The 21,523-nt window shown below is 38.4% G+C and overlaps 1 protein-coding gene across 6 annotated transcripts in view; it reads left to right on the plus strand.

The window, feature by feature from the left end:
* The window catches only part of abr (ABR activator of RhoGEF and GTPase), a 178,746-nt gene that overhangs the window by 84,356 nt on the left and 72,867 nt on the right, over window positions 1-21,523 (plus strand). For 5 of the 6 annotated variants that reach the window (XM_065284256.1, XM_065284257.2, XM_073814765.1 and 2 more), the window contains 6 exons: window positions 1,691-1,876; window positions 10,069-10,176; window positions 11,158-11,218; window positions 18,707-18,759; window positions 20,145-20,285; window positions 21,255-21,376. In XM_065284256.1, coding sequence (XP_065140328.1) covers window positions 1,691-1,876; window positions 10,069-10,176; window positions 11,158-11,218; window positions 18,707-18,759; window positions 20,145-20,285; window positions 21,255-21,376 — 671 coding nt within the window. Of the gene's footprint in view, window positions 1-1,690; window positions 1,877-10,068; window positions 10,177-11,157; window positions 11,219-13,747; window positions 13,842-18,706; window positions 18,760-20,144; window positions 20,286-21,254; window positions 21,377-21,523 lie in introns of those variants that run through there. The other variant, XM_065284260.2, reaches the window with a different exon arrangement.

A 21,523-nucleotide genomic window follows, 5' to 3' on the forward strand; every position in this document is an offset into this window, starting at 1 on the left:
TGTGTGTATTTATGTAGTTCTGCTCTGCTGCACACTTCCTTTCCAAACATTGCTCAGCACTTTAAACCCACTAACAAGAAAGTTACATACATCATGGCAGAGCTGGATAACATAAATGGCCATGGTTAATTTTCATAAGGACAGGTTAAAGTAATTTGAAGTTCTTAAAGGAATATTCCATTTTCTTAAAAGAAAAATCCAGATAATTTACTCACCACCATGTCATCCAAAATGTTGATGTCTTTCTTTGTTCAGTCGAGAAGAAATTATGTTTTTTGAGGAAAACATTGCAGGATTTTTCTCATTTTAACTCATTTTAGCACATTTTTGCAAACTCCTACAAAGTGTCAATTTTAACATGTTATAATAAATTATTTATATGGTATTTGGAGCTAAAACTTCACATGTGTACTCTGGGGATTAGTTCCTGGTTGCTTTAGGTTCACTTTGAAGTTACCATGTTATAAGTAAAGTGAGGTAAACTTAAAAAAAAAAATCTATGGCACCTTTAAAGGGATAGTTCACTATAAAATGAAAATAATGTCATTAATGACTCACCCTCATGTTGTTCCAAACTCGTCAGACCTCCGTTCATCTTCGGAACACAGTTTAAGATGTTTTAGATTACGTACTAGAGCTTGTTGACCCTTCATTGAAAATCTACGTACGGTATACTGTCCATGTCCAGAAAGGTACTAAAAACATCATCAAAGTAGTCCATGTGACATCAGTGGGTCAGTTAGAATGTGTTGAAGCATCGAAAATACATTACATACAATACATACAAATAACGATTTTGTTCAGCATTGTCTTCTCTTCCGGTTCTGTTGTGACGACTAAAGTCACGTGACGGCAGTGACGTGGCTGACGTGTTATCCTTTTTTTTTTTTTTTACTTACACAAGCGTCTCCCTCAGACAGTAAACGAAGCCCGGGCACACAAAAAAAACAGCTGGGGCGCACCAGATAACACGTCAGCCGCGTCACTGCAGTCACCTGACTTCAGTCTTGCGCATGCACTTCACGACAAACGCGGAAGAGAAGACAATGCTGAATGAAGTCATAATTTTTGTTATTTTTGGACCAAAATTTATTTTTGATGCTTCAACACATTCTAACTGACCCACTGATGTCACATGGACTACTTCGATTATGTTTTTATTACCTTTCTGGACAAGGACAGTACACCGTACATAGATTGTCAACAAGCTCTCGTACTAAATATAAAACATCTTAATCTCTGTTTCGATGATGAAGGTCTTCCGAGTTTGGAAAGACATGAGGGTGAGTCATTAATGACATTATTTTCATTTTTGGGTGAACTATCCCTTTAAATCAAACTTTCAATCACTTTTTTTTTTAAAAGAAAGGACTACCATTGTTGTGACCGAAGTTGACAGTCATTCTTGTACTGGTCTTGTATGTTGGTCTTAAAATACACTCCCATGCACTTTAACACAGTTTAATACCTCCACAACAGTAACATAAAGGAAGTTGAAGACATTCACATGTGTTATGAAATCGTCTTCCGCTCTGAAGGGCTTTTACACTGTGTGATTACGTTTCGTCTTTTAGCATTTTCCCATGATGCTTGGCTTCACAATACTCGCTTCAATTCTTGGTGTTTCCATGACATGTTTGATTTCACAGATGCTTAAACAGATTTACAACTATTCTTTTTTCTTTCTCAGCCAATGAAGCCTCTAAAGGCCACGGCCACTACATCCAAGCCGGTGCTGACCATGGAGCAAATTGACACTATTTTCTTCAAGATCCAAGACATCTTTGAGATTCATAAGGAGTTTTATGATGCGCTTTCTCCAAACATTCAGCAGTGGGATGAGAAGGTCACCGTCGGACACCTCTTCAAAAAACTGGTGAGTGCATGTAACCGATGTGTCATGCCAGTCATATCAAAGGCCCTAGGTGTTATATTTTCTAAACTGACTGTGGTTACCAAGCACAGTTGTCAGGTCCAAGTCATTAATAAAAATTTGAATAATAATAATTTTTTATACAATTACTATAATAAACTTAAGAATGTAGAATCTTTTCATCTTTTCTTTCAGTTATTTATGCAGATACAGTGTGTATATTCTAGGGCCGCATAACGATTAATCGCAATTAATCGTTTGCAGAATAAATGTTTTTGTTTACATCATATATGTTTGTGTACTGTGTATAATAATTATGTTTATATAAATACACACACACACACACACACACACACACACACACACACACACACACACACACACACACTCACATGCATGTATATATATTTATATTACATTTAAATACCTAATATATCATTTTTTTTCTTAAAGTTATACATGCGTGTGTGTGAATATAAATACATAATTATTATACACAGTACACAAACGTAAACAAAAACTTTTATTTTGCACACGATTAATCGCGATTAATCGTTATGCAGCCCTAGTATATTTGCTCATATTCAAGATAGCTTCTTCTCCAAACTCTGTAAATGCATCTGATAACAATCATCTCCTTGAACGGAAGAGATAGTGGAGCATCTGTTGAGAGAGAGAGAGCACAGTCAGAGATGCCAGGTCTGTTCAGATAATTACTGCCTGAGGAAATTAATGACTCTCTATTCGGGACCCTGTGCGTGTCTGTATGCCCGTATGCATGCCCAAAATTGCTGTCTAGGTTGACAGCACACTAGGACTTCTGACACCGCTGAGAACTAAATTGAATAATAAAAATTGTGTTTGTGTATGTTCTTGTCCGTGGGTTCCTGACGGAGTCCAGACTGCAGTTAGTTTACTCATTATGCCGTTCTGTCCTCCTGATAAATGTTCTAGCTCAGCGATTCAGGTGCAATAAGTTCTGTTTTCAAACCCATGCGAGATGCGTCATGTCTCTTTTGGTGCAACAATGCAGCTAAAGAGATTAAGCATCTTATGAAGCCGGTATTGTCTTTCTTAAACTTGTTTAAATCTATTTTTGGCGTCTTAATGTGCTAATGGATGTTATTTGCTGGTTTATTTTTTGCCCTAGTGATACAATGCTTTTCTGCCATCGTTTGATGATATTTAATGTATTGTATGGATCGATTGTTTTATAAATATATACAGCAGTGGCCAAAACTGATGTCCAACTTTATCCAAATTGTCCACTCTTTGTTCAAGTATTTTATTAAAGCCACAATATGTAAGATTTTCGTTATAAAATATAAAAAAACACATTCACAGTGTGATATATTTAAAGAGCACCAATGGTCCAATTCACAATTTTACATTTACTTTGGTGTGTAAGTCAGGGTGTAACGGTACGTGTATTCGTACCGGACCATTTCGGTACAGGGCTTTCGGCACGGTGCACATGTGCACCGAATGGCCGAATGCAATCTTTTGTGTGCGGAACATAGGTCAATTTTCGTGTTTCCACTCGAACAGCGCAAGTCTTCTGTCAAACATATAACATAAGTCAGCCCGCAGAAAGATTTTTATTTACTTAGTTGTATATTCGTTTGATTATTGATGTAAACGTTTACGGGGCCGCTTATGTGTCGCGTCTAAAGGGGATCGCACACCAGCCGTGCAGCTCAGCATCGCGCCGCGTCTAGGACAACTCGGAGGTATTGTAAACCGGAAGTGCACATTAAATAGCGCAAGCTTCGTCAGATAGCGTCTACTTCAAAATGCAAAATATACATTAGCAGCCAATGTTAATCGTTAATGATTTGGGACAAATATGATGTTATTTAATGTTAAACTATGTGAGTGGTGCTGTGTGGTGCGACAGGGATTTGAGCAACTTCCTGAGTCACAGCTGGGCGGCGTGGACAGGCGCCACCTGGCGGCGCCGGTATGTGTATACTCATAGAAAACAATGTGTTCGATTTTTTAGAACGGCGCGGCGCTGCGCCTTAAAGTGCCCATCTTATGACTGCTTTTCCACAAGTTATATAGGTGTATGAGTTCCATGAAGCATGTTTCAAAAGTTGTTTGCTCGAAATAGCTTGTAGGAAAAGATTGTTACCCATCTCTAGTAGCCTCTGTTTCAGGGCATTTCAGATTGTGCCGTTTTGAGCTAGTCTTACATATTTATGAGCTACTGCTCCTTTGATCACGCCCCACTACTAACGTCATGTGCCCGTGCGCATGCTCAGTGGTCTCGTGAGCAGTACAGACCATACTGTGTTATTATTTTATATATTATTATTATTATTATTATTAACGGTTTATGTTGCCAACAGACAAATCATACAGAAAAGTATCACTAATAAGTACACTACAGGAGAAGAAACTCATGACACACAATGATTCCTGAGTAAATTGTGATGTTACGTTAGCAGTCACAACAACAAACTCGTTTTCCCTGGACAATGCTAACATATTCCCATTATAAAACATTTTCAAACGCATTATTTTCGCAAATTACATAAATTAAGACCCGGCGGGGGATGTATACTGCTTGTGGACCGCGTGCTAATTGCTAGAAGCTAGCGGGAGGTCCGGACCGTTCGGGGGTTAGCATCGTCAGAAAAGCCGGGGCTGTAAGGCCCAGTCTCGGTGTGTCAAACTCATCATGACACACAAAGATTCCAGCGTAAATTGTGATGTAGCAGTCTGAACAATACACTCATTTTCCCTGGACAATACTAACATATTCCCGTTATAAACATTTTCAAACGCATTATTTTCGCAAATTACAGAAATTAAGACCTGGCGGGGGATGTATACTGCTTGTGGACCGCATGCTAATTGCTAGAAGCTAGCGGGAGGTCCGGACCGTGTATATATCTATGCGGGCCGTAAAGTTATTAGAGGCTCACATCGTCAGAAAAGCCGGGGCGTACGATCTCGGTTAATTTGGCAAAAAGCTTTTAGCTCTAGCATCATAAATGTAGTATTTTGTGACAGAAGATGACAACATGCAAAATACAACGTGACTTCTTACCTTTTTTTGTTGATATACAAAGATCGCGAATCGAATCCAGTCTGTTTCAGATGTGTGAATGATCCATGAAAGTCCAATAAAATACATCCAATTACCATTTTGTCCACAAATGCTTATAATCCGTGAAATATAGATACATAGTCTGTTGTTTACATCAGATTTCGCATGAAGGTCTTATCGCCTACAATCTGAGGACTGTTTGCGTCGTAACACACTGTATATAAGATTACTCCGGGTTCCAATAACCACGCGTTAAAACTTTGTTTTTAAAAGTAGGTGGGAGTATAATCCATAATATCCAAATAGCGCTGTTATTTCCGTGAGACATGATAACAGCACAGAGGGTCTCATTCAAGTGACTGCTCTATGCTCTCTAGCTACCTGGTGGGTGGAGACCTGCGAGTGGGGTGGTGGGCGGGAAAATTCAAACTGAATGTGACGAAACTTTTTGTTACGTCACAACGGAGCTGAGTTTGAACTCCCGCAATCTGAGAGTCAAGGCAGAGGACATTCAGAAACCTGTATCTCACTCAAAACAGCATGGATGGATTTTTTTCCAAGTTTGTATGCGTGTGGGAGCATCAGAGACACAAAATAACACCCCAAAACCCAGAAAAAGTGAGTTTTTCATAATACGGGCACTTTAAGGCTTCGTTCACACTGCAGGCTGAAACGACCCAATTCCGATTTTTTTGCCCCCATGCGACCTGTATCTGATCTTTTCATGACAGTCTGAACGACACAGATCCGATCTTTTCAAATGTGACCCAGGCCACTTGGGTATGTGGTCCTGAATTCGATACATATGCGACCTCCGTCTGAACGGCCAGGCCACATGTATCTGACCCGTACGTCATTGATACGCTACAAACGTCATAATTCTGCGTTGAAGTAGGCGGGAACGAGAAGATAAACAACAACCATGGCAGACGTTGCTAACACTGCTCCACAAAATGCCATGGCAAAAAACTTTGCTCTCCTCCTTCTTTTTAATTTTCTTCTTAAAACGAGAAGATTGTAATTGTGCTGGCTCCGTTGGGAAAATATAACTTTAATATTGCAAAAAGAGCTCCGCTGTTGACTACACTGTTGTTGACATCCATGTTTAACGTTAGCAACTTCCGCAAACCACGAGTGACGTTGTTGACCATTGAGTACTCTTCTGCACATTCGGGTCACTTCTGGGTCATTTCACGTCCACACAGATCATCACAAAAGGTCGCATTTAATTGGAAATGTGAGCGGCCTTGCAAAAAATCTAATTTTTTCAAAAAATCGGAATTGAGCATTAAGCCCTGCAGTGTGAACATAGCCTTAAAGCACGTGTTATTATATTTTAATAAAAAGAGTTTTAAAAAAGTGTAAACACATTGTTAAAAAAGTTTATAGTAATAAACATCCTGCAGTTTAATGTTTGCATTTTCCCCTTACTGTACCGAAAATGAACCGAACCGTGGCCTCAAAACACCCCTTTTTTACACCCCTATGTGTAAGTGTGTATTAGTACATGTAACGATGTGCAAAAGGTACAAACCCCAAACGAAACAATCACGCGAGTTATAGTTTTCAACGTATCGTTTCCACTGTTGACGTGGACAAAACCGACATTATCTAATTCCATAACTCAGCCTGTAAGTTAACTCCTGTTAGCATTGCATTGTGAGCGAATCTTTCAAACATGGTAAGGAGCAACACATTTCCAGCTGACGTCAGAGGTATTCAGACCAATCACAACGTACAGATTAGCTGGCCAATCAAGGACACAGCGCTTTTCAAATCTTTGCTTTTTGTACAAAATGTACGGTATGTGTAAAATTATGTGTTTTAACCATAAACCACGCAAACACATTGTAATATACCAAATACACAAAATATGTGTAATTACATTATCCCAAAAATTCCTTCTAGTGGTGAAAATCCTACATATTGTGAATTTGTGACTTTAATGTAATTTGATTTTATTTGGTTGTTTATTTAACGGACAATACATTACGCATTGTTACACACCGATGCCGTGCACATTAGGCATATAGTATAAAGCTAATTTGCAGCTCTCGTCCCTGGTAAAATTGTGCAAATATTGTACAGATTTTTTCCCTTAGACATCACTTATGGCAACAACTGTATATAGATCTGCGAGTCACTTGTATCATTATTTTAGCTGTTACTTAATGGATTTCGATGGTCTTTTCCCAGCATGCATTACTACACACCATTTCAAGTTACAGTTCATTTATCTGATGCAATGAACACCAGATGGCAGAAAGTTACGCAGCAACACTTCAGAAAATAGTTTTCTCCACGCACTCGGTTAACAAAGCACTATGACAGTCGTTCAGTTAGCAGATGGAGTAATTACAAGCTCATCCTACCACTTTAAAACTCACGACATAAAGAAATAGATGTACGAAAGAATAAAAGACTAAAGTAAACATGCTCAGCTTCTGAACAGATGGGATGGTTTACAGTAGCATGAGCAATAGAGTTTCTATCTGTTAGTCAGCATTCTCTCTCTCTCACTTACCCACTCACTGCCCTTCTCCTCCCACAAATGTTTTTGTTTTTACCCCATCTTTGTGACGTGTGTGCATGTGTCAGCATTTGTTTGTGGATGCGCTTGGTGAGATGTCAGAGGGCTGGATGCGAGTTGCTAGGCGACAGCTGCGCATTCGGGTGATGCAACGTGTTCTGAAACTCGACCAAGCAATGGGAGAGGGTTGCATGCTGGGACCAAGAATGAGAACTCGGCGTCGGGTCATTCCGTTTTCACAGCAAATCTTAACATTACAGAAGTTGAGAAATCACAGCAGAGAGAAAAGTGTTGATGGGTCATGAAGGATATGGAGAGGAAAATCAACTTCCTGAACTTTCCAAAGCAATGGTTGTCTTTCAGAATATATATATATACACTCACCTAAAGGATAATTAGGAACACCTGTTCAATTTCTCGTTAATGCAATTATCTAATCAATCAATCACTTGGCAGTGGCTTCAATGCATTTAGGGGTGTGGTCCTGGTCAAGACAACCTCCTGAACTCCAAACTGAATTTCAGAATGGGAAAGAAAGGTGATTTAAGCAATTTTGAGCGTGGCATGGTTGTCGGTGTCAGAGGGGCCGGTCTGAGTATTCCACAATCTGCTCAGTTACTGGGATTTTCACACATATCCATTTCTAGGGTTTACAAAGAATGGTGTGAAAAGGGAAAAACATCCAGAATGCGGCAGACATGTGGGCGAAAATGCCTTGTTGATGCTAGAAGTCAGAGGAGAATGGGTTGACTGATTTAAGCTGATAGAAGAGCACCATTAACTGAAATAACCATTTGTTACAACCGAGGTATGCAGCAAAGCATTTGTGAAGCCACAACACGCACAACCTTGAGGGGGATGGGCAACAACAGCAGAAAACCCCACCGGGTACCACACATCTCCGCTACAATTTGCACAAGCTCACCAAAATTGGACGGTTGAAGACTGGAAAAATGTTGCCTGGTCTGATGAGTCTCGATTTCTGTTGAGACATTCAGATGGTAGAGTCAGAATTTGGCAAAAACAGAATGAGAACATGGATCTATCATGCCTTATTATCACTGTGCAGGCTGGTGGTGGTGGTGTAATGGTGTGGGGGTGTTTTCTTTGCACAATTTAGGCCCCTTGTGCCAATTGGTCATCGTTTAAATGCCAAACCCTACCTGAGCATTGTTTCTGACCATCTCCATCCTTTTATGACCACCATGTACCCAACCTATGATGGCTACTTCCAACAGGATAATGCACCATGTCACAAAGCTTGAATCATTTCAAATTAGTTTCTTGAATATGACAATGAGTTCACTGTACTAAAATGGCCCCCACAGTCACCAGATCTCAACCCAATAGAGAATCTTTGGGATGTGGTGGAAGGCTTGGTAGTGTGTAAAAAAACACCCTCTCCTTGCTTATGTATCACCATTACACCAAAGCAGTCTCATTAGACATGCTGTTTTAATTCACTTGTTAATATGATGGCACTCAAACAAAGCCCCGCCAACGGCAACTGACTAAATTTTACCTGAAGTTTTTTCTAGATGTGTTCCTAAAGTTAAGGGTCTTAAAGAATCCAAAGGACTGCACCACAAACTCCACCATGGGATTTATACCGTAGCTGTGTCCCATCTAGCCAGAACTGCTGTTTTCATCTTAATCCTACCCCCAAACCTAACCCTAAAAACAACAGTTCATGGTTTTTATATGGTAGCTGTGTCCCATCTAACCAGAACCGCTGTTGTCATCTTCATCCTACCCCCAAACCGAACCCTAAGCCCAATATTTCACTGGATTTATACCGTAGCTGTATCCCATCTAGCCAGAACTGCCGTTTTCATCTTAATCCTACCCACAAACCTAGCCCTAAAACCCAATATTTTATGGGATTTATATCGTAGCTGCATCCCATCTAGCCACAACCGCTGTTTTCATCTTAATCCTACCCCCAAACCTAACCCTAAGACCCAACATCTTGCGAGATTTAGGACATAGCTGTATCCCTTCAAGCCAAAACTTGTTTTTAATGTACATGTCCACTATCTTTTATAATTTGCACATTAGCTGATTAATATGTATGGTTTTGCTATCAACACATTGCTCTATGTTTGATCTTTCTGATCCGCCCAACACCGCAACACTGGTTCAGCCAGTTGTGTTTTTGTGTGAGTTTGGTGCAGAGCCTATCTGTTTACCAATGGCGTCATCTTTAATACAAGGTGAATACTGAACTATAAGCTTTCAAAATACTGGCCTCAGGACAGTTGTGCTCCACCGTGAAGCCATCATTGTTTTCCGGGCTCTCATCAGACTGATACAAGAGCAGACGATCTGTAATAAGACGTCTCAGACCCTTGGGCCCTAAGCAGAAGCTCTGTTTTCTGTATCTCTTATGCGCTTTGATAAATGGTCTGTGAAGAAATGAAAAGTTTTTCTGCATTTGTCTTTTTTGTAATCTGTCCTCATCTCAGTCTCTTAAGATTTTGGTCTGTCTCATGTTTCTCCACTTTCAACTCTTCTCTGTTAGTTTGTTGTTATATCTCCTGTTTCTCTGTATCTCTCTCGGTCAGTACATACAGTATTGCACGTAACACTTGTTTCTTTCTTATTTCTCAGGCCAGCCAGCTTGGTGTGTACAAAGCCTTTCTGGACAACTACAAAGTTGCAGTGGATACGGCAGAGAAATGCAGCCAGGCCAACATCCAGTTTCAGAAGATTTCTGAGGTGAGCTTATCTACTTTATACCAGCCAACACTACAGAGCCTGCCGGTCATCTGCTGTCTGCAGTACATACTTGTGTTGCATGCTTAAAGAGTGGAGAAAAATGTTTACAGGGGTCAATAGCTGCGTTTTCATTACCAATAAATTGCAAAAATTAACATTGCATCGCATGGAAACACATACATTTTGCAAAAACTCCTGTGTATTGCATCGCACGAGGTGGTTTTTCAGGAAATTCGGAAAAGCTTTATTTCGCAATACTGCAATGGAAACATTTTCAGGTCACCTGATACAAGTAAGTCACATAATTATTATTTGAATATGACGCCGTATATCACAGAACCACCTCAGTACTTGTCTGCTACCAAGTATAAGAGGCTTTCCTTGCCAATAATGTTTGGATAACACTCCTACATCTCTTTTGATTTAAAATAATTGACTATTATCTATAAGAAACACCTATATGTATAAGGGACTTTCCTTGGCATTATGTTTAGATCATACTCTTTTGTCCCCTTTGGTTAAAAATAATGCTTAGTGTGGTGGATGTGATATTAGTAAACCTACAGACATCAGTCGATGTGACTTTTTGCTCAAGAAAAAAAATGCATATCATTGGTTAATGGAAACGCTGTCATTTCGCAATAGTCTTTCGTCGATATTTAGAAAATAACGCAGTTGCGCAAATCTGCAATGGAAACGCAGTTAGTGACTGGTTAAGATCCCTGTGAAGCGCTCAGATGCAAAAGTAGCACCTTTGATAGTATGAGATAGTAATATAATGATTGATTAACCACATATGTTAGAATATTGACATTTTTTAGCCTTTTACATTTATGGACAGTGAAGAGAACTGAAGATTTTTGCATGCACTTTATTATTCCATACTGAAAGTATTCATCAGATGTGGCTGTCTGAGGCAGATGTGGCATCTCTGTTTGTGTGAAGTGTGTATTTATAGCAAGCACTTGTCTCTCCTGACAGAATCTCAAAGTTAAGGGTCCTAAAGAATCCAAGGACTGCACAGCACACTCCACCATGGAGGGTAAGAGCAGATCTACTAAACTCTAATGCTGGATTTACGCTGCAAATCTTGATGCTCATTTCCGATTTGTTGCCTGTATCCGTTTTTCTGACGACCCGCTTACAGTACATCATCTTTTAAAAGCACTTTGTATCCGATATCAGCATTTACACTCAACACTTGGCAAAAGAATTCGGCCAAATTTGACCCTGTGGGTTCTCCAAGGTTAAACCACAGAGGAAGTAAAATGTTGCGATATGCAAGGGACAAAATGATTATACAAAATTATAGAGCTTTATTTCTGTAATAAGACATACAACTTCAGCATTACTCCACTAAGCAGAGCCGTCGTTCTCCATTGCGCTGCTAAGAAGAGTCATGTGATCGCGGTGGTGTCCACCTTAGTTGATGTCATTTGCCAGCATCGCATTTTTTATGATGCATGACAGGTCTTGAGATGGGAATATCTGATCTGTTCACTTACATTGCAGACACAAATGCACGTACCTGATTAATATCTGATTTATTTCCACAAATAAATGAGGGCTAAAATCGATCGGAGAATATCTGAATCTATGCGTTTTTTTCCTGCGTACACGTCCTTGGGTCATATCCAATCTGTTACACTTGTGGGGAAAAATTGGATTTCAGTCATTTCAAACAGGCAGTGTTAATGCGGCCAAACTGACACAATACAGCTTAAAACCACTGAGGAATAAAATGTTGCAATATGCAATCGACACAGAGAAAATTGTTACATACGTACATGATTGTAGTAGCCTGGGTGCCAGCCGATCTTAGCCCCGCCCACAACATTTTGAGGATGGGAAGATCGGTCTGGGGTTTCTCCGTTGAGGAACTACTATAATTCCCAAAGCTGGTCGACCAAACAAATTGTCAGGACGGGCTTTATAAGATGATGGACAGATGATCAACAGTAACGTAATCAACCACGTCACCAAAGAGCGCATTTATAATGAAATGGCTGCCACTGTACAATTCAGATGTGTATATTCTGCAATTAAGTCTGTTCTAAAAGATATCGACAGAGCATTGATTTTAAAAGAGGAACAGAGAAATGCAATCAAGGCATTTGTTGATCGGAAAGATGTTTTTGCCGTCCTTCCTACGGGATTCGGCAAAAGTTGGTTGCACTTATGGAGGACAAAGTTAAAGAAGCAACATCGCCGTGCACGACGATGGATATAATTAGCGGTCGTTGCCAGCTTCTTTTCGGAACCCTGGAATCGTGGCTGCTGAATAAGTGGAGGGACATGCTAGGCGCCGATATTTTTTAAAGCCAACGTAATGGGTATCGTCGTGGATTAAGTTCACCTAGCGTACAAATGGTAAGAGATAGTCTTACTGTATGACATTCACGCGGAAATTCGCATCATGGATGCGTCTTCTGCGACTCCGTTTGCTTTCTGTAATCACTTCACTCCTAGGGGAAGCTCCTGATTGGTTAACGCGGCACGTTTTTTCCGTCAAAGTTCAAATCTTTCAACTTCCGCTATTGCTGCGGGAGCGCTCAATTTGCGGCATTTGCACGAACTACACACGCAAATGAGGGGGAATCGTGTCTACCGTGCCGCACTAAATGCCTCATTTGTGCCGCGAGACCTCCAGATGGGCGTCAAAGCATCTTCACATTGACTTAACATTGAAATCACTCGCGCTTGACGCCTCTACCGCGGTGTGAACGCATCATTAGGCACATAGTGGTTTAAATTTAGCGAGTGTGTTGTTCCCGCTCCCTAACACGCTGGAATATTTTAGAGCACATGGGCTTAAAGACGCGCTCGGATTAATACTGTCATTTTTAAGAAGGTTGCAGTCATGACTTAAAATGTCAACTTCTTTTTTTTTGTCCACCAATCAAGTGACTTGTCATAAATGAGTAAAAATGAACAAATAAATAAATGAGTAAACTACTGCCCCGCCACCCGATACTATTGTATGTCGACGATCTCACAAGCTGACGATAGGACGATTTCAAAATGGGGCATTTCGCCAAACACTAATCTGTATGCTTATATTGCAGTCGCGAGTGCATGTATCGGATTTATTTCCGCATATAAATGAGGCCTGAAACCGATCTGACAATATCAGAATCAATGCACTTTTTCCCGGTTAAACATTCGTGGGTCATATCCGATCTGTGCCACGTGAGGGAAAAAATCGTTATTGAGTCCCTTCAAACTTGCAGTGTAAATTTGTCTTAATATGCATGTGCTTCTGAATGCATGAATAGTTTTTAGTTCTGTGCCTAAACTAAAGCAGGAAACAGAGTGAATGGTTTTGAATGGATAAGCTCAAGCGATCGCAGTGTCTCTTTAAGAGACATTTTTGCCTCTGCATCCTGCTTGTGTATGCAGCATCCACAACTCAAGTGTGTGTGAGGGGAAGAGTGTGTTTTTGTGTGCGAGTGATGGCATCAGGAGTGTGTGCGAGTGTCTCTCTCTCTCTCTCTCTCTCTCTCTCTCTCTCTCTCTCTCTCTCTCTCGGTCTTGGTGGTGTGTGGGGGGGATATAAGCGGGTGGAGAATGAGAAGTGGTGAGAGAACGGTTTGAGGTCTGAAAAACCGGGAACTTTATCATGGAGGTTCTGCTTGTTCTCCGTCTGTGTTGTAACTGCACTTACGGTAACTATACTGCTATTTAATGCTTGAGGTTTTCTGACAGATGTGTACACGTCTATCTAGATGGTTCTGTGGATTGGTTTGTCGGGTTGCTTTACACGAGTTCTGGAATGTTTCGGAGCTTACAGTAGTTTCCCTGGAGAAGGGACTTCTTTAAGTTTTGCATATTTGAATGATTTCTTTATCATGATATTGTTGTCTTGTTCTCAGATATTTATTGTAGCAATACTAAATCATATTAATTTGGCTAAACCTAGCAAAACATATCATTCTGTTATTGTTGACATATCATGGACTACTGTACACTTCCAGTGCAACCTAAGGATCCTGCTTTATAATGAAACATTTTAATAAGGAGCATGGGTAAATTTGTATCAATAGCAAACAATACATTGTATGGGTCAAAATGATCGATTTTTTTAATTAGGATATCAAGTAAAGATGATGTTCCATGAAGATATTTTGTACTTTTCCTACCGTAAATATATCAAAACTGTATTTTTCATTATTAATATGTGCTACTTAATTTGGATTTTAAAGGCGATTTTCGCAGTATTTAGATTTTTTGCACCCTCAGATTTTCAGATTTTTCAGATGGTTGTATCTTAGTCAATTATACAGTAGTCATATACATTAATGGAAAGCTTATTTATTCAGCTTTTCAGGTGATGCATGAATCTCAACATAAAAAACCATTAAATAACAAGCCAATGATCTTTATTATCACCAGATACTCTTTAAAGTCATGTGATCTTGACATGACAATAAAAGTTAATACAGATACAATCAAGCCCAAAAGACCTGTTCATACACATCTTAAAATAAACTAGGATAAAATACACAAAAAAGCCTCAGGCTTATTTCCATTGTGGTCCTCATATATTCAAGAATGGACAAGCAGTCCATAATGGGAATGAAATCAACAACAGCACATCAACATATCATATCATATAATAATCTATTTAAAAACCTAATTAAAAAGCCATTCCTTAACCTCTCTTCTAAAAAGACCTTGTTCCTAAATTTGTTTTAAACAGATTGAATTATATATTTATAAAATTAAATATATATTATGCAAAAACAAACTTTTATTTTGTATGCGATTAATCGTGATAAATCTTTGGCCAGCCCTAAATTTTACTGAATAGATTTTAATCAATTATTATATATAGAGCATTTTGTTATTAGCCTATTAATGCGTTTAGTTTAATGCCTAATTTAATTTTTTCAAATAAATAAATAAATTCAAACAATATTTGGGGACCCCCACTAATACCAGCATGGACCCCTAAGGGGGCCACGGACCCCTGTTGAAGATCTAAGTTCCTTATTTAAAAGACTTCAGATTGACCCATCTTGGGACTTCATTTAATCCCAGTAAACATCACTTGCTAGTTAGATTTTTTTACATTTTAGCCTCGAAGTCTAAGCAGCAACATTGTTGGATTTCAAATATTTGTTTTATTGCAGTTTGTATGTGTTGCTGCCCCTATGCATTTAGTACAGACCAATTGTCCGATTGTAAATGACAGCAGGCTACTATCTGATTTTGGGTGTACCACAGACATGCAAGCATGCGTGTTTATATGCATGCATGCACCACAACTACTGTACTGTATAGATCAGTGGTCTGCAACATGGTGCCCATGTTTTAATAGCCTTTTAATATTTATATATTTTACTTTTGTATGTTTGTATGTATGTACATTTTAAACAATGATAAGACTTTAAATAAAATCAGCAAAAAAAGTGGTAGCCCTTGTTCACAAATAGATGATAGACAGATAAAGGGTCACTTTTTAAGGATCATGGTGTAGAAGAGAATGGATCCGTCCGCTTGCTTTCTCGTGCAATCAAAGGTTTAGCTGGCAGATTACAGGCATTTCGATGTAATCAACCCCCTCGAGCGCAACTACAGCTGATTGTGAGATTAAAGTGAAGCACAAGAGTGTTTGATGTATTACGCTATACACAATTGCAATCATCCAGACTTGTGTACTGCCGTTTTATGTACCGTGCCTCGCTTGGTTTGTTGAGAGAAAGACAGAGAGAGCCCTAATGTTTTATCTTTCACGTTTATGCACATGACATACGCACTTTCTCAAAGTGACTTACAGTGCAGTCGTGGTACATTTAATTACGCTATTGTCTCGAATATAAGACTGGAATGGCAAACCATATATAACCTGCAGTATATCTGGATTTAATAACAATTAGCCTAGACTGTCCATCTCACTGTTCAAAAACATGTAGCCTATTAATTAGTGCTGGGCAAAGATTAATCGCGATTAATCGCATACAAAATAAAAGTGATTTTTGGCATAATATATGAGTATGTGCTGTGTGTAATTATTATGTATAAATAAATACACACACATTCATGTATGTATTTAAGAAACATTTACATGTTTATATATATTTATTTATATTTTTATATATTCTATATTAAAAATAAATTTAAAAAAAATTATATATAAGTAAAACAATTCTGAAATGAATATATGAATGTGTGTGTGGTTAAATACACACAATAATTAGACACAGTACACGCACATATATTATGCAAAAAAGCACTTTTATTTTGTATGCGATTAATCGCGATTAATCTTTGCCCAGCACTACTATTAATGTTTATTAACAGTAGAAGTCTGCCTTACTTGAAACTGTAGTTTATCCAACGCTATCTCTTGGCTAATTCGTATTAAGTTGTACGACCACATTCGTTTCTTTTTTTACGATTTGCCTTGACCCATGTGACGTTGGGGTTTTGTTATAGTTTTTTTTATGATAATCGTATATTTTTGCACGATTAACTTTGTACGAATTCATACAAATAAGTCAACTCGTAAAATATGTTTAAATTCTCGTGAAGTCATGCTGGTTTATTAGTTTGTTACAAGCAAGGTTAACTTGTTTACGTGTATTTGGTGCCAACTAACGCATTTTTGAGGGTGTACGACATTTGACATTATAGTGCACAAATATAAGACAACATTGTTTATATTTGGGACAATACACGGTACATTGTGTGCTCATAGCTTGATTCGGTCCCGAGTTTATCAGTGTACGTCCAGGTATTGATTTTTTATCAAGCTTCTTTCTCTAATAACTTCTGCCACTGGCAGCAACTGTTTCGTCCAATCACATGAAAGAACACTGCTTGTCCCGGCCAATCGGAGAGCTCTATTAATCTTTGTCAGACCGTGGCTGGTGTGACAGGAATCCTCAAGCACTTTGGTTTTCAGTAACGCACAAGTACTTGAAATGTATTGCCCTATGTGACTATGACACGGATCAGTATCAGTCCACAGCCGTTCATTGCAATACCTGCTTTCTTCTTTTGGAGCAAAAGGTTTAAATAAATCATCTGCCAGTGACGCCCAGCTTCCAAACATTTCTGAATCATCTGGATGTGGGTGGCTTGTGAAAATATAGAACATAGGAAAAAGTTTTTTATGGACAAAAGTATAAAAAATGATGTTGTGCCAAAGTTGGATCTATCATTATGCAATAAATTATGTGTACCGGTCCGGCACACAAACACATACATGTATACGCATACACCTGTATATACAATTAGCTGATGAATGTATTGGAAATCGGTCACTATCGATCAAGAGAGGTTTCTTTTTGGACTCTGAAGGGCATTTAGGAATCAAATTAGCAGGCAAGTGTCTTTGCTGGGATAGCTGCAAAAATCGATGTCACAACCTGCTATATAGCGACTGTCCTAATTGGTTCCTTTGTAAATCCATTGACTTGTGATTGGTCATGCTTTGTTGGGTGGAAATGTCAGTAGAGGATGAATGAACTAATGTTGGGTATTCAACCAAAGCAAAGCAAAACTGTTTCAAGGACATTAAGTTAATGACACAGTAGCTACTTTGTTAACCATACGATAACTGGTTTCAGACAAGCTGACCGAAATGTCTGCTGACCTTAATCAAATTCAATAGAGCTTCAGAAACCAAGCAAAAAATGTGTTGTAATGTTTGTTTTTGACCTTTTAAAGGAATAGTTCATACCAAAAATGAAATTAGCACAAATTGTACTCACCTTTAAGCCATCCTAGGTGTATAAATCCTAGGTGTATATCAAAATGATTGATTTTTCTTTTATTCCAAAAATCATTAGTATATTCTGTTAGTATTAGTATGTTCGTTGCTGATCTTTAAATGGGATTTTGCACTATTCCAGATTTGTAAATCGTTGTATCTTGGCCAAATATCAAGCCAAACAAATCATGCATCGGTATTAGATGAATTTCAAAAATTGACTTTTATGACTGGTTTTGTGGTCCAGGGTCACATATGACTTTCTTCTTTTAGCCAAACAGAGGTGTTTTACTGTGCGTTCACACCAGCTGCGGGAGAGGCGGCAAAAACGCGCTATTCGCGCATAGTTTGATGCTTGAACATTTTGAGTTGAATTGCTTCATTCGCGCATGAAATTCTAGACATTTGAGACTTTCACTTTATTTTTCGTATGTACAAATGCCAAATGTGTCTATAAGGGACACTCAAGGGTTAAAAGCCTAATGATGTGGATTAGCTTTTTTACAGCTGATGCTGTGAACCAAACCTATCAGCATATAAAGTGTGTTGGGATTTGCAAAGCCGGATGTATAAACTTAATATTTGTATCCATTTAACCGAATGTCTTTTACACAAACACCAACCGAGGGTTTGTGGAGCATGTGTAATGACCGTCTGATCTGTCTGCTGTTCAGAAGATATCTGAAAGGGTTTGCTATTGTGAGTTTGTGTATAAATGTCATAGGGATTTGTGTAAATGAATGTGTATTGTTGTTGTTGTTGGCACAGATTATAATATATCTGTAATTCATTATATAATCTTTCTCTTTATAGCTCTCCTCTATAAGCCTATTGATCGTGTCACCCGAAGCACTCTGGTCCTCCACGTGAGTCTCTCTTTCTGATATTATAAACATTATAACATAGTACAGTAGCTATAGGGCTCAATTTTTAAAGTCACTTTAATGCACTCTTTTTCTGAGATGCAATCTCAGAATGTTTATTTTGCATGTCTGGAGTGGTGTGTTATTAATAACATACTGGTAATAAAAGTCCACTTTTACTTTAATTCCCATAGAAAAGTCAGAGCTTTAAAGGGCACCTATTATGCAAAGTCCAGATGTTTGGACATAAATGTGTATTGGCAGCACAAGCACCCTGCAATGGAAAAAAATCCAAGCACTCCTTCTTTTTAATCCCCAAAGCAGTCTTATTAGGCATGCTGTTTTGATTCTCTTGTTAATGTGATGTCACACTGATAAAGCCCCGCCCATGTACGGCCACTGACTGACAGTCCTGCATTAACATAGTTTCCGCTCTGAGTGAGTTGTCAGCTGGCTGACATATTTCATAAGTGGGATACTGTTGTCTTAGATTGTATTCACAGGATTCAGATCTATTTTAACCGATACCTCTCACTGTTTTTTTTTTTTTTTTTTTTTGAGGGAAGTGAGGAGCTGTATCCTCATGCTCATTTGCATTAAAAGGTGCAGACGCGAAAACAGCGCATGGGGTATTTTGAGCGGAAACATCTCATGCACATTCTGAGCACACATGAGACTTATATTACATCTTGTAAAAATAGGCATAATATGTGCCCTTAAACTAGATGCCTTAGTTTAAAGGTGACATAGAATGATTGAACGGGGTATTTATCCTTGTTCTGTGATGTGACATGTAAACAAAAATTTTTTTGTTTGGGTCTGTAATGCCTTAGAAGCTTCCTAAAAACCTCTCTCAAATAGCTCTATAAGGGTGGGAGATTTTAAACAAGTGCTTTTGCATCTATTTGGCTCGTCCTACTGGCTTAACTTGCAATCTCATTACTGATTGGCTGACTTCGGTGCCACTCAAAAAATGTAGCCAATTATTTTAAAGTGGAGGGGCAGGGAGATGCCTGTGATGTCATAAGCATCAGTTTTTCAGATTGGGCCGTTTTCTGGCTGACATTTCTAAAAGAGGAATTTCTAGATGTTTAGCATGTCTAGCACTTTTTGTATGTTCGTGAATGCGGGTAGACTACCATTATTCAACAAAGACAAGGTAAAAATCGTTTTTCATGCTCTGTCCCCTTTAACTTCTTTTCAGGGCACTTTTAAAGGGTTACATATCATTTATATTTCTGCATTGGCAAGACAATTTGATCAGTACCGACTTACCCGTGACCTATTGCATAATTACCAGTTCAGCTACAGACACACATATCAGATGTCATTTAACATGATAAAATATGTTTATTATTAATGCTGTTGTGTTTGTTCTGCTTAACCAGGATTTGTTAAAACACACCCCTAAGGATCATCCAGACTTTCCACTGCTACAGGACGCTCTGAAAATATCCCAGAATTTTCTGTCCAGCATCAACGAAGAGATCGATCCACGCAAGACAGCTGTGACCACACCCAAGGGAGAGGTATGTTTATGATGTGATGCATCACATGAGAAACATGATTTTTTATTTGCTACTGAAATCATCTTTCATACATACTGTAGACATGTAAACATGTCTCCTGCCCCAGTCCATTCATACCATTTACAAAACTTGTCTGCATGGAAACTTTTCAATTAGAAGACATCATGGTTATGACATCACATCCCAGAGAAAATAGGCCCACCCACATTTACATTTACAGTATTTGTAGCCCAGGTTTTTAACCTTTTTATGGATAAAGAGGAGGAGCAGGGACCCCCAGTACATCTATCAAATTAAGAATTTACATACACAGATAATAAAATGATAATTTTGGGTAAACACAGTCACATACTGTTAACATACTACATGCAATTTAAATCGCACACAAAATAAAAGTTTGTTTTTGCATAATATATATGTTTGCACTGTGTGTAATTATTTTGTGTGTGTGTATATATATATATATATATATATATATATATATATATATATGTATATGTATATATATATATATATATATATATATATGTATATATATATGTATATATATGTGTATATATATGTATATATATATGTATATATATATATGTGTATATATATATATGTGTGTGTGTGTATATACATATATATATATATATATATATATATGTATATACACACACACACACATGCATATATGTATTTAAGAAACATTTACATGTATATACATATTTATTTAGATTTTAATATATTTTATATTATATATAAATAAATAAAAAATATATAAACAAACATACACAATTTTCTTAAATGTATACATGTAGTATCTGCTACAGATTTATGTGATTATGGACAGCAGGTAACGTTTTTTTTTGCGATGGGTCGTGTAACTGTCGGTGAGTTTTGCTTTCCATCAGTTTTTCAAGATCGCCGTGTCTTTACTTTTTGAACGAGTCCACTGGATAAAACGCTGTGTTTGTGTGTCTGCAGTTTCGGCAGCTGGTGAAGGACGGTTTCCTGGTGGAGGTGTCGGAGGGGACGCGCAAACTCCGTCACGTCTTCCTCTTCACAGACCTTCTGCTTTGTGCCAAAATGAAGAAGACCGCAGTGGGGTACGAGCATGCTTTCTATATTCACGTTTGCTCTCGGGCTACATAACCCACCCATAAACAGACCTGTGTGTGTGTGTCAGTGGATGATGTCATGTTGATTTAAACTGATCTCATTTATTACTTTGATGTTGCCATGGTTACAGTGAT

This window comes from Paramisgurnus dabryanus, chromosome 5 (genome assembly GCF_030506205.2).
Source record: "Paramisgurnus dabryanus chromosome 5, PD_genome_1.1, whole genome shotgun sequence".
In the NCBI taxonomy this organism is placed as follows: domain Eukaryota; kingdom Metazoa; phylum Chordata; class Actinopteri; order Cypriniformes; family Cobitidae; genus Paramisgurnus; species Paramisgurnus dabryanus.